Source organism: Oenanthe melanoleuca, unplaced genomic scaffold, assembly GCF_029582105.1.
Source record: "Oenanthe melanoleuca isolate GR-GAL-2019-014 unplaced genomic scaffold, OMel1.0 S001, whole genome shotgun sequence".
In the NCBI taxonomy this organism is placed as follows: Eukaryota; Metazoa; Chordata; class Aves; order Passeriformes; family Muscicapidae; genus Oenanthe; species Oenanthe melanoleuca.
In genome coordinates, this window is record NW_026612650.1 from 3,231,482 (window position 1) to 3,245,287 (window position 13,806).

Genomic DNA, 13,806 nt, shown 5'->3' on the forward strand with positions numbered 1-13,806 from the left:
AAGTTGTTTAATGAGGAATTCCACCTCATCCCTCGTGAAAAAAGAAGCAGGAGACAGCTTCAGGCACTCACAGTGTTCACAGATGCATCGGGGGCCTCCCATAAGTTGGTGATGACTTGGAGAAATCCTCAGACTCAGCATTGGGAAGCTGATGTTAAGTTTGTGGAGGGGTCACCCCAGATTGCAGAACTGGCCGCAGCTGTGAGAGCTTTTGAGCAGTTTTCAGAGCCTTTTAACCTGGTAACAGATTCAGCTTATGTTGCTGGGATAGTATCCAGGGCGGAGCAGGCAGTGCTCAAAGACATCAATAATGAGCAGCCCTTTAGGCTGCTGTCAAAACTAATTTATTTGATTTCACACAGAGAACATCCTTTCTATGTGTTGCATGTGAGGTCACACACGGAACTGCCCGGTGAAATAACAGAAGGGAACCGGATGGCAGACACTCTTGCAGCTCCAGCTGAAAAGGCACACCTTCCTGACATTTACCAACAGGCAAAACTGAGCCACCAGCAGTACCACCAAAATGCACCAGGTTTGGTCCGTCAGTTCCAGCTAACACGGAGTCAGGCCAAGGCTATTGTAGCCACCTGTCCCAGCTGTCAGCTCCAGGCCATGCCATCACTGGGTATAGGGGTTAACCCCCGGGGCCTAGGCAGCTGTGAGGTGTGGCAGACAGACATCACACACATTCCTAGTTTTGGACGCCTCAAATATGTTCATGTGAGTATAGACACATATTCAGGTGCAGTTTATGCATCCGCACATGCAGGGGAAAAGGCTGTACATGTAAAACAACACCTAGTGCAAGCTTTCTCAGTGTTGGGAATCCCTAAAGAAATAAAAACAGATAATGGACCAGCATACACATCCAAGGAGTTCCTGGAATTTGTCCAGCAGTGGGGACTGGGACATAAGACAGGCATCCCCCACTCCCCTACAGGCCAAGCAGTAGTTGAACGCACACACCAAACACTAAAACAGGTTCTAGCTAGGCAAAGCAATTCAACTGTGTGGATGTCTCCCCAACAAAAGCTCTGTAAAGCTCTGTTCACAATCAATTTCATGAATTATTCATTTGAAAACATGACTCCTCCTGTGGTCCGTCATTTTAACAGCAGTAAACAGTTTAAATTGTCTCAGCATCCACCTATTTTGATTAGGGATCCAGAAACATGGGAAACCAGGGGTCTCTATGAGCTAGTAACCTGGGGAAGGGGCTATGCATGTGTATCAACCCCCTCAGGCCCTCGATGGATCCCTCAAAAGTGGGTTAAACCTTTTGTTCCCAAAACTCCAGCTACAGCAGAAGGAGATGAGAAGCAAGTAACCACTGCTTCGAAAAGAAGACGCCGAAGAGGGAAAGGAAACAAAGACCTCATAAAGGAATACCCTCTGGCAGAAAAGGACTTATAACATGTTTTAAAATGTTTGTTTTTCCTTTTAGAAGAAAGCTACCCTCTAGTTAACCCTGTGTCCTGTTAGCCTTGAACAGTTTGGCAGCAGCGTGGATCATCCCTCAGAAAACATATGCCTGTCCACTGCAGCAGTAACAGACCCTATGTCCACCTGCCTGGAATGCCAGGGATTTGAAGGACTTTGCTGCATGAACCTGACTGCAAGCTGCTCTGCAAGAAACAAAGGATTGGCTTGAACTGTTCAAGGGCTGGGGGTTTTCTGGGTGGTGGACTTCCACAGTCAAAACCATTATGTTATTTGTTGTTATTCTTTTCCTTGTAGCGATAGCATTTGGTATCCTACGTCATTTAATATTTAAAGCCATTAATGGTATAATTTCTTCTACCTCAGCAGGCAATCATATAGAGATGGCAAATATAAAACAATCTAACTCTCCTGCTTATCACAAATGGTGGGCAAAATAATCAATTTGGACTAAAATTAGTTTAATATCATCCCTCTACTTGAAAAACAAAACACGGGGAGATGTTGTAATTCAGTATTTGAGGTATAAGAAATTATATCAAGGTATCCTGTAACCTCCTTCCTGCAAACCCCAGTTCCTGTCTTCCTTTCCGTTCCTGTGACCTTCCCCTGTGTCCTTGTACCCACCGGGGGTCGGGTTCCGGTCCCTGTCCCCTCTGTGTCTTCATCCCATTGGCAGCTAGCCAAGGCCACTCCCATTCCCCTCTCCTGAATACCTGGTTCCCAGAGAAACTCGCTCTCTTTCCCGGCCACACCATCGCCCAGGAATAAACTGTGACTGAAAGAGAGTCTTTTGTATCCTTCTCCATCCATGATGCGATACTGTGTCTGATTTTAAGTAATTAGGAAAAAGACACAGTATAAAAGCATCAAGCACTGATCTGCCCCAGCTCTGCACACAGACATTGCTGCTGCTGCTCCGGAGAAGGGAACAGAAAGGAGTTCTCTGGAGAGAGAGTTACTTTATTTTCCTAAAAGCCACCATCAGCACAGCTCCTCATTGACATGGACTGTGTCACAGTGAAGGTTGACAAATGTAAAATGAGAAAGGGCACCAATTATGGTGTTTCTTAGTGGGCAAAATTATAAAAATAAAGCAAATGAAATGAAAGAGCAAGCCAACACACAAGCCCAACTGAAACAATAAGAGATGGCTTTTATTACAAGTCATTTGAAGAAATGGGCCAGTATTTCACTTTTTCTGAAATCATCCAGTGATCAGTTTCCACACAGCAGCCTTAAGCTCCTTGTTCCTCAGGCTGTAGATGAGGGGATTCAGGGCTGGAGACACCACTGAGTACAGAACTGATAGGGACAGATCCAGGGATGGGGACGAGATGGAGAGGGGCTTCAGGAAGGCAAATGACCCAGTGCTGAGAAACAGGGAGACCACAGCCAGGTGAGGGAGGCAGGTGGAAAAGGCTTTGTGCCGTCCCTGCTCAGAGGGGATCCTCAGCACAGCCCTGAAGATCTGCACATAGGAGAAAACAATGAACACAAAGGAACCAAATGCTAAACAAAAAACCACCCATGAAATCCCATGTTGCCTAAGGTTGGAGTGTGAGCAGGAGAGCTTGAGAATCTGGGGGACTTCACAGAAGAACTGGCCCAGAGCATTGCCCTTGCATAGGGGCAGGGAAAATGTATTGGCTGTGTGCAGCAGAGCATTGAGAAAGCCACTGGCCCAGGCAGCTGCTGCCATGTGGGCACAAGCTCTGCTGCCCAGGAGGGTCCCGTAGTGCAGGGGTTTGCAGATGGACACGTAGCGGTCGTAGCACATCACGGTCAGGAGGGAAAGCTCTGTTGTGATAAAGAACATAAGGAAAAACACATGAGCGGCACATCCATCATAAAAGATGGTCCTCGTGTTCCAGAGGGAATTGTGCATGGCTTTGGGGACAGTGGTGCAGATGCAGCCCAGGTCAGTGAGGGCCAGGTTGAGCAGGAAGAAGAACATGGGGGTGTGCAGGTGGTGGCCGCAGGCTACGGCACTGATGATGAGGCCGTTGCCCAGGAGGGCAGCCAGGGAGATGCCCAGGAAGAGGCAGAAGTGCAGGAGCTGCAGCTGCCTTGTGTCTGCCAATGGCAGCAGGAGGAAGTGGCTGATGGAGCTGCTGTTGGACATTGCTTCAGTATAGGCATGGTGGGCTGTTAAAAGATGATAGAGTAATTGGGAGAGGTTTCCTTGTGTCAATCCTATGCTATTTTCTTACATATCTACTCAAAATTGCTTCTCTTTCAGTGGGGAAATTTCTCTCACTTTTTTTTTTTATCTTTGAGCTCGGGGTTTTGCTTTCTATGAAGGGAGAGAAATCCTCTTTAAGCATTGCTCTGCACCTGAAAACTGGGGAGCCCAGGGGGAACACAGGGGTCCTTGTGCCCGAGTATGGTCAGATCTGCTGGTCCCACACAGCTGCCCTTTGCTCATATACACCTGCCTGTATTTCAGAATGACTGCACTTAAAATGTGCCTGAAAAAAAAGAGAACATTTTGAAAGATCTGGTTTCAAAGCAAGATTTTCTAAACCCATGTTTCTTTCCCTGTGCAGCAAGACAGGATGGGATATCCAGGTTTGGTGTGGCTCTCTGCTGCCTGGAGTTGTGCCTACTGGGAGCTGTTTCTCTTTATCCAAGCCTTGTCCCTGCCAGTGCTCCCAGAGCCCAGCCCAGCCCTGGGGGCTCAGCTCTGCCCTGCAGATCTCTCCCAGCACAGGGCACTGCCCAGGGGCACCTCCCTGGCAGCAGGGCCTTAAGGGCAGCTCAGACAAACTGAGATGCTGCAAGCCAAGGTGCTGCTGCTGCTGTCTGTAGGCACAGGAGGGTGAGGAGGCACTTTGTGAGGGAGATGAGAGGCAGATCTGCTGATGCCCAGTGGGACAGTGCAGGAGTCTCAGTGACACAGACACACCTGACAGCCCCTTTCCCTTCCCTTGAGGAGAAAGCTGAGAGCAGCCCTGGCCATGCAGCACCATCTCCACATCAGGAGGAATCTGCCCTGATGGGGGTGGCTCCTTCCCCCTCCAACTTCTCCCCACAGTCCATGGGGAGCTGCCAGGCAGGCTGAGAGCTGCCCCTGGCAGGTGGCACATGCCCTGAGGGCTGCAGGAGCTGCTGTGCAGGACAGCCCTGGGCAGCCCTGGCTGCAGCCTCTCAGCTTCAGCCCCTGCAGCCATCCCTGGCAGCATCCCTCTGACACTGCCCAGGGCAGCCCCACTCTGCAGCACATCCTCCTCCTCCTCTGCCTCTGAGAAACTGGGAGAGTCCTCCTGATATATTCGCCAGGCTGTGGGGTGTGCTGGATGCAGGAGATCCCACCAGGAGCACAGGAGAAATTGCCCTGCACCCACACAGACTCACCATGTCCAGGGCTGTGAAGATGTTTCCCCAAGTGAAGTCTCAGCACAAAGTCTTCCCAGTCCTGATTGCCTTTAGCCTGTCTGTGCCTGGCTCCTGTCCCCTCAGTGCCTGCAGCCAGTGCCCTCAGCCCTGCTGGGATGGGAGAGAAGCTGCTCCTCAGCAGAAATGTCTTTTTGAAGCTCTTCTTGATTCACCTTGGGAGCTGCATCTGTGCCAGGAGATCACCCAGCTGAGCAGCACAGACACAGCACAAGGACATTAATGAACCTCTCAGGGCTTTCTTGCTGTTTACATCAGACTTAGTCCCTGAGAAAGTGTTTAATAAACTTCTCAAGGTCTGAAAATCACAATCAAGCTCAAAAGTTCCTTGAAGTTTTAATGGGTCCCACCACTGAGAAAGTGTCCCGTGGTTCCAGTTAGAGCAGAACACTGGAGCAGTTATGACAGGTGGAGACAAACAAGACAAAGGTGTCTGTGATGCTGAGCAAACCTGGATGTGTTTCTGGAATGCAAAGGGCCAAGGCCTGAGTCCCAGCCCCTGGCAAGGCAGATCCTGTCCCTCCCTCATTGCTCAGGGCTCTTCCCGGGGCACTGGGCTCTGGGGATGTGCAATGTCAAGGGCAGGACCATGGGGCGGCCCCTGCCAGGCTGCTGAGCAGGGACAAGGAGGCAATGAGCCCCAGCACAGCAAGGCTCACTTGTCCCCTGCTGGCCTCAGGCCCAGGGCCAGCAGCCATGGCCCAAGTGCTGCAGCAGTTGGCTCTGGCAGGGCGTTTCAGCTGCTGCCCATCCCTGTGCCCTCTGCAGCCCAGGCTGTCCTACGGTGTCCATGCCCTGCGCCTCTGTCCCTGCAGGCTGTCGTCATCCCCCGGCTGCCCCACCTTGCTGGCCCCTTCCTTTGCTGACAGCTCTGCATCCTGCCTGCCTCTGCCTGGCCACACAGAGCCTTGGGATGCTCCAGACTCTTTCTGGGGGATGTGTTCTACCACAGCCCTGCCTTGGGCCTGAAATCCCTTTTACTTTCTTACCATTCTGGGCCTCCTCAACTGCACTTGGCATAAATTTTCTTTCTCCGGCTTTTCTTTACAATTTCAAAAACACCCACCATATCTGAAACCACCCTTCATTACCTCCCATGCTTCTTAGTCTCAGTCTTTGTTCTCAGTCTCCACTCCACTGAGCATGGAGTTCCTTTGTCCCTGTATTGTGATCATGTGCTTGAGGCCTCCATACCCCACCTTGGGAGATCTGTGGGCTCTCTCCACGCTATTGAAAAATTGAAAGATTGTGTTCATAGTCTAAGAACGTCACCAGAGGACAAGGCACTCAGGCCTGTGTGTCCTGGCTACATTTGTCTTGTGCAATCCTTGGACAGATGTAATTTTGAAAGTAGAATCCCAATTTTGGCCATTGACACCTAGGTGAGAAGGGCAGTTCTTTTCCACTGGGTGGAAAACACTGAGCCCCAGTGTTATGTGCTAGATAAAGGACAGCCTTCAGGAGGCCAAAGCCAGCCTGAGCTGCCTGTCCTGGCACACATTGGCTGGGAGTCACTCTTGCATATAGGGAACTTTTTAGGTGATGTACCAATTTCAACCATGGGCACCTAGAAAGAGGGATGGTTTTTTTCCCTAGGAAGGCAAGCACATAGCCCCAGTGTTCCAGGGGCTGATGAGAGGCAGCCCTCAACACACCAGGATCAGCCAGACCTGTATGGTGGCTCCAGGAAGGCCCAGCCAGCCAGATCTGTTCCATGGCCCCTTGGTTATATGTGGCCCCTCAGTGTCACTATGTTTCCCTTGCTTCTGCAGAGTCACAATGGCCCTTTGGCTCCATAAGGCCCTGAAGTGTCATTATGGTGTTCATGGTTCCACAAGGTCCTCCCAGTGTCACAACAGTCCCTTGGATACATGCGGTATCCAAAGTGTCACCATGGTCCGCACAGGAAGGAAACAACCCAGCCTCAGTGTTGCAGGGGCAGATGAGGGCAATCACCAAGGCCAGCCAGATTAGATGGCAGTGGCAGATTTTGTCTGGGAGCTATCTTTGGATACACAGCATTTTGGAGGTGAAATATCAATTTCAGACATGGATGCCTGGAGGAAAAGGAGGATTCTTTTTCATAGAAAGGAAAGCATGGAACACCATTGTTTCAGGGGCAGATGAAATGCGGCCATCAGAGGCCATGGCCAGCCCAACCTCTCTGTTCTGGAAGCTTCTGTGTGAAAGAAACCCTTTCTATAGGAAAGGGAATTTATGTTTTCTATAGCAAAAGTTACAGGGAATTTTGGAGGTGGAATTCCACATTCAGCTATTTCTGCATTGATCGGGATGGTGGCTCTTTTCTGTAGGAAGGAAAGCACAGAGCTCAGGTGTTTCAAAGGAAGAAGAGGAGACAGGTGTCTACTGGGAAGCCAAGAGAGCCAGGCCTGTTAATTCTGGCAGCTTTGTCATGGAGAAGTTCTTGAATATACATTATTTTGGGGGCTGAGTCTCAGTTTTGACCACGGACACTTTGATGAAAAGGATGGTTCTTCTCTGTAGGATTAAAGCTCTGAGTCCTGGTGTTTCAAAAGCAGGTGAGAAGCAGCCCGCAGTGGGCCAAGTGCAGCCAGATCTATCTCTCCTGGCAGCTTTCACTTGGGAGCAATCCTGAGTTTTGAAGGTAGAATCCCAGTTTTGGCTACAGGTACCTGGTCAAGACGGATAGAATTTTCCATAGGAAAAAAAAGTGCAAAGTCCAAATGTTTTGGAAAAAAATGAGAGGTGGGGACCATAGGGCAAGCCAGCCAGTTATCTATCCTGGCACTTTTCATCTGAGGCTTTCCTTCAATAGAGGGATTTTTTTCAGGTGGAATCTAAGTTTTGGCCATGGCTGCCTGACCCGGAAGGAGAGTTCTTTTTATTAGGAAGGAAAGAACAGAGCACCAGTGTTTCAAATGCAGATGAGAGCCAGCTCTTAGAATGCTACAGCCAGCCAGATCTGTTTCTACTGGCAGATTTCATCTGGGAGCAATCTTTGAATATGAGGAAATTTGGAGGAGAAATCGGAATTCTGGCCATGGGCATCTTGATGAGAAGGACGGCTCTTTTCCATAGGAAGGAAAGCACAGAGCCCCGGTGCTTCAGCAGCAGATGAGCAGCAGCCTCGTCATGCCAAGGTCAGCCAGACCTGTCAAGTGGCCTCAGGGAGGCCCAGCCAGCCAGACCTGTTCCATGTTCCCTTGGTTCCATGGGACCCCACAGTGTCACAATGTTCTCCTTGGTTCTGAAGTGACACAATGGCCCTGTGCTTCCATGACACTTTGCAATGTCACAATGGGTTCTTGGTTCCACAAAGCCCTGAAGTGTCACCACGGCCCCTCGGCTCCATGTGGTCCTGCTGTGTCACAACGGCTCCTCTGTGACACTCTGGGCCCCACGGTGTCACCATGGCCCCTTGGTTCTGTGAGGTTCCGCAGTGTCACCATGGTCGCTGTCAGAGTCTGGATGAGATCGATGTCCCAGACACTCTGGGATGCTCAGAGTGCCCGTGTGGGACCCGGGTTGGCTCAGGCCTTGGTCTTTGGGGGGACAGAGCCCTGCCCAAAGCCATGGTGCTTACCCAGCTCTGATTGGCCGAGCTGTCTATCAATCACACAGCATGCAGAGTGCACCCAGCTCTGATTGGTGGAGCCAACCCTGACTCTGATTGGACAAGCAGCTGGCAGTCTGTCCAAAGGGGTGGGCCCATGCTGGCCCAGGGGTTAAACCCAGAGCAGGAGGTCAGCCCCTGGCCTGGATCCTGCCTTCTGCTGGGGATTTTCTGTGAGTAGTGCTGGATCCAGAGCAGCTGGTGCCTATATATGTGTCTTTCTATAGATCTTCTGTTGTTCTCTATTTGTCCTCCATCTAGTCCTAGTTACCTGGAAAATTTTGGGGTAACTAAACATATAAAGGGTTAAAGGTTTTTAGCTTGAATTAAGTTAATGCTATGGTAAGAGTTTTATGTTGGACTGGATGTTGTATTAAACTGTTTGCCCAAGTTCCTTGACTGCCTGTATTTTGCCAGTAAAATTTTGTGTCATTTTGGCCTCTTGTCTGACGTGGTTAGAGCATGGTGCTTGTATCACTGGGCCACTTGTTTAACAGCTGGAATTGGTGATCCTTGTGGGTCCCTTCCTACTAAGAATATTCTTTGCGTCTGGCCATGTTGAGAATATGTGGCTGGTGTTTCTCCTGTGCACCAAACTGGAGTAAAGGAACCTTTGGTCACCCCCAGCATTTCAGTGTTCTGGGGTGTTACAGCCCCGCAGGCTCACAATGGCCTCTTGTTTCCATGAGGCCCTGCTGTGTCACACTGGCCCTTGGTTCCATGAGCATCTGCAGTGTCACACAGGTTGGTGCCATTTGTCCTTGCTGCCCCTCCCATCCCAGTGCCCCAGGAACAGCCCCGAGCCACCCGTGAGGGACAGGCCCTGCTGGGCTCATGACTTGGCCTTTCTGCTGCCTCCAACCAGCCCAGGCCTTGCTCAGCATTGCAGTTCCTGCTCACAGCCTTTGGCTCCTGCAATCCTGCCCTCAAGGATCTGCTCTCACCAGTGCCTGGGGAGCCTTTGGCAGTCCCTGCCCTCACTGGGGCCAGTGATACTCTTTGGGACTTGGAGTTTTGCTTCTGACTCCTTGGGCAGCTTCTTCAACCTTCTCTCAGTGCCTGGGGCTCCTGGACTCAGCTCCAAATCCACCGTGGGGATCATTAAAATACAGAAAGCTGTCAGGAGCTCTTTCTCATTCTTCCATTGTGTTCAAGTCTCCAGGGTTTGTGCAGCTGAATGGAGTCAGTTTGGAATTCTGTTAAGGAGGAAGATTTCAAAATACCCCTCATGACTTTATTTTCATGGGAATGTTTTTCTTTTCTTCAGTTCAGAGAGATGGTGATAGAAGCATTCCCCAAGTGATTTTGATGCCAAATATCTCCTTATGAGGTCTGGACATGTTGAAGAAAGAGCCTCTTGTGGGCTGACCCTGTTTAGACAACCTGCTCCTCACACCCAAACTTACCATGTCATGGTATCTCCCACCTGGGACTCAGAATTCATAATATTAAAAAAACCTACTAAATTCATCTTTAAAAAAAACATGTTCATAATTTTGAAATTAGGGTTATATTTTTCTTATTTAAAATATTACTATTCTTTATTTCCAAACTCTAATTTTTAATTTTTATATTAAAACTTCATATGTAATTAGCAACCAAAAAATTATTGGTCATTCCTTCTAAGTTACACAGTTCCCTTCATTAATTAAATAAGCTCTATTGGTTATTGATTTCTCCCTCTTTAAGATAATTCATAATATTTGTAGTTTTTTTGTCATCTTTATTATCATTATTTTCTCAGGCAGGGTCAATGTGGGCATTTCCTGTCCAGGGAGACATTTCTGGGGCATATTTGGGGTAGTTTTGGATCTGGGGAAAGAATTTAGAAGGAAGTTGAGGGACAGGAGGACACCTGGGGGCATTGAGTGAGATGTAAGAGAGAACTTAGGGTTCCTGAGGGAAGGTCCGGGCTTCGGAGTGGCACTTGGGTGTCCAGGGGGCACTTGGAGGGCAGAGAGGGGAATCCAGGCGGGCACTTGGGGGCTCTAACGGGCTCTCTGGGGCACGGGGGGTGATGGGAGTTGTAGGCTCAGGAATAACAGGGTTTTAAGCCTCGCAGAGCATCATGGGAGCTGTAGGCGCAACTGCAATGCCTCTTGGTGAGGTGCAGGGCATGATGGGAGATGAAGTCTCAGCTAGAATGGCATTTTACCGGGACTGCGGAGCATTGATGGGCGCTGAAGTCCCGGAAGTGGTTCTTGCTGAGAGTTTGGGGTTCAGGAGGGCACTTGGGGGACACTTTTGCCTCTGAGCAGCGAGTTCGGGTTCTCATGAGGAAACCTATGTGGTTCGCGAGCACTTAGGGGGGGTTTTGGGAGCTCTAATAGGCTCTTTAGGCAGCAGGCCACGGCAGGAATTTTAGGTGCATGACTGGGTTATGAGGTGCTCTGAGCTCATGGGGAATGGCAGGAGATTAATTCCCAGGAGTGCCTGTAATGGGCACATGGAGTTGGGAGCATTCAGGGGATCTGGAGATGCTTTTGGGTGTTCCCGAATGGGAGCAGAGGGGGCACTTAGGGATCCTTGGGGATCTGGGAACATTTACGGGACACATGGGGAGATACCGTGGTTCTGTGGGGTGCAGGGCATGACGGGCATTGTAGTCCCGGCTCCAATGGGGCTCTATGGGGCCGCGGGGCATGACGGGAGTTAGAGGCAGAAAGGAAAGATGGCGCCGACTCCAGGCAGTGCCCCTGAAGCACCGATCCCCAGCCTGAACCTCCTTGGTGGCACCTGGGGCTGGAACACACCTGAGCAATGTGTCTGTTTGCACTGGGGAAAATTAGGAGTTGTAGATGGCGTGCAAGATAACAAAAAGGAAACATCCCTCTGCCTGAGTGAAACTACTTTTCCAAGCAAAAGAGGTCCGGGTGAGGAAGGACACACAGGATAGGGTTGGGGAATGTGGGGCAAGGTTGTCCACACTGTGTCAGACCTCAAGGCACAGATTGTCTGAGCAGGCCAGACCTCCTGAGGCAAGAGCCTGGATCAATATCAATCACTGAATGCTGCAATCACCTCTGCTTTAAAGAGAACAGGAATAAAATGCAGCATTTAAAGCAAGAATGTGTATTTTTCAGAAGCTCTTTGAAATATTTCTCCATAACTAGAGTTGAAAACCTTCTGAGTGAACTGCACCAGACCAGAGGGAAATCAAGGCACAGGCACTGTTTGTTGGAAACCTCTCAAGAATTCAATCAGAATCGAACTCCAAAGTTTCTGATCCCATTCATGGGTCCCACTGAGGGACACAACTGAGAAAGTGTCCCCAGGTTCCAGTTAGAGCAGGAAATTGGAGGTAGAGATAACAGGTGGGGACAAAGGAAGCCAAGTCTTGGTGCCCTGGGGTATAGCAGGGTCTGTGCCACCAAGGGCTGGGAGGAGACACCTCGTCCTGAGGCACTGGGGCCTCCTGGCACAGCCCCAGCAAGGCTGGGCACTGTCACCCCTTGTGCTGCCCTCAGCATCTCCCCACATCCCAGTGGCCTCAGGGATCTGCTGGGACCAGTCCCTGGGGAGCCTTGGTCAGAAATGGCCCTGGGGGGGTCCTTCATGCTCCCAGGGACTGCAGGTTTTTCAGAGGACTTTGGGTTTTGCTTTTGCCTTGCAGTCTCTGAGAGCTTTGTGCAATCATGGCCTCCAATTATCTGCTTTAATTAGTCTCTTGAGAGCCTTTCCCAGTAACAACACTCAGTGGGGCTTAATTCCTCTGGGTGCTTCAGCTTTCAAAGGTTCTTTACTTTTTCCTTTCCACACTGAGTTTCTGAGAACTGACATCACTCCGGCAAAGAGGGGGTTTCAATTTTTTCCAAGCATTTTAAAATGTTCACATTTCTCCACTGGAAACCGATACAAGGGGCCACCAAGGAAATTCTTCATGCCCAAGGCAGAACCCTGCAAGGAATGTTTGAGGCCTTTGCACTCCTTGGTTCCCTGAGGCCTTGCAATGTCACAAAGTCCCCTTGGTTCCATGAGGTTCTGTACTATCGCAGTGGAAATTTGGTTCCATGGGGCCCCACGGTGTCACAATGCTCTTTTTGGATCCATGAGGCTTTGATCTGTCACAATGCACCCTTGGTTCCATGAGGTTCCTGCAGCAGGACTTCCCCTATGGCCCAGCAGAGCTCATCTGTTCTGTCCATCAGCTGGGCCATAACTCAGGGCATCTTCCCCCTCTCAGGAATTGCTGAGATAACCCAGGCCGAACATCTGTCCTGTCCTGAGTTCTCTCTGGTGCCAGGCAGGTGGAATTCCCAGCTCACCATGAACAGCTTGTCTCGGGAGACTGAAGGGAGACTAAGCCTTGAATTTCTGAGTGACTCACACTTCACTTAAATGACTATAAAAGCCACACAAAACTTTGACAAAGCAGAATTCTTCTGCATAGTCCCTGCACATGGGCACGGCTTCTCTCCCAAGTCTGGATGCACCTTTGTGGTTCCATTTCTGGAAGCTTAGTGAAAGGGCTCCATGAGTACCCCCTCATCAATTCAGTAGTAAGTTACATTGACTCCTGATCTGTGCTACTTCTTCACTAGCTGTAATATAGGTAACTTTATTGTGCACTATGTTTGTATTTATCTGTACTTCTTTTGTTTATCCTGTGCAGTAACTAGTCCATTTAAAGATTCTTCTCTGTTTATGTTGATTCCATTCAGTAAATAATTCACTTTAGACTAGACCTAATCAGCCATTCTAAAGAACTTGTGAGCAAGAGCAATTTGGGCTGCAGGTCACCTGAAACAGAGCTACTGCCAGAAATCTGAGCATAAGACAGGATTTCTCTAAGCTGTCATTCCATTTAAAAACAAAAAGAGAGAAGACCTTTTCTTTTCCACATTTATTCCTTTCCTTTTTATACACTGATAATCACCAATATCCAGTTGGCATTGATCCCCAGCACTTCCTAATGAAGTTTGAATAGATATGAAAATCAAAACCCTTTATGGCTGACAATCAATCAGACCCTGTCCCTACCCCCACCCCACCATTTCCCCCATCCAACCCCTGGCACTCAGAGCAGACTTGTGCAAATCTGAGCTTCCTCCACTCCAGGCTGTGCCTGCAGCTTTCAGCTCCTTGGCACCAACTCCCACCTGCTTTCCTTGCAGAAGGAGCTGCCAGAGACACAGAGGGATGTTCATTTATTGTGAGCAAACAAACCAAGGGAAGGCACAGCTCCATAAAAACATGCTGCATATTGCATTCACTTCCCACAGCAGACAGTCTCAGACCAATGGAAAACACGTTCGTGCTCAGTGCTGATCCCAAGATGCCCCAAACTGTCCCTGCCCCGATTCTGCCCAGATTTGCTCTTTGCACTATAGTAATGCTGGGCAAGGTTTAGGCCACGGTGGACATGTCTGTTC

At 49.6% G+C, this 13,806-nt stretch overlaps 1 protein-coding gene across 1 annotated transcript; it reads right to left on the reverse strand.

The window, feature by feature from the left end:
• Window positions 1–2,650: 2,650 nt before the first annotated feature.
• Window positions 2,651–3,568, reverse strand: LOC130265973 (olfactory receptor 14J1-like). The gene is made up of 2 exons (XM_056515316.1): window positions 3,494–3,568; window positions 2,651–3,316 (listed from the first exon to the last, which is right to left on the reverse strand). The coding sequence occupies exons 1-2, from the start codon at window positions 3,566–3,568 to the stop codon at window positions 2,651–2,653; spliced, it is 741 nt and encodes a 246-aa protein (XP_056371291.1).
• Between the last annotated feature and the right edge of the window lie 10,238 nt (window positions 3,569–13,806).

Bases quoted from the DNA above. Each gene is read 5' to 3' on its own strand.
- LOC130265973 (XM_056515316.1), bottom strand. From the start codon at position 3,568: ATGTCCAACAGCAGCTCCATCAGCCACTTCCTCCTGCTGCCATTGGCA. The intron at 3,317-3,493 runs TTCTGCCTCTTC...CACAATTCCCTC, and splicing joins GGCAGCTGCAGCTCCTGCAC to TGGAACACGAGGACCATCTT.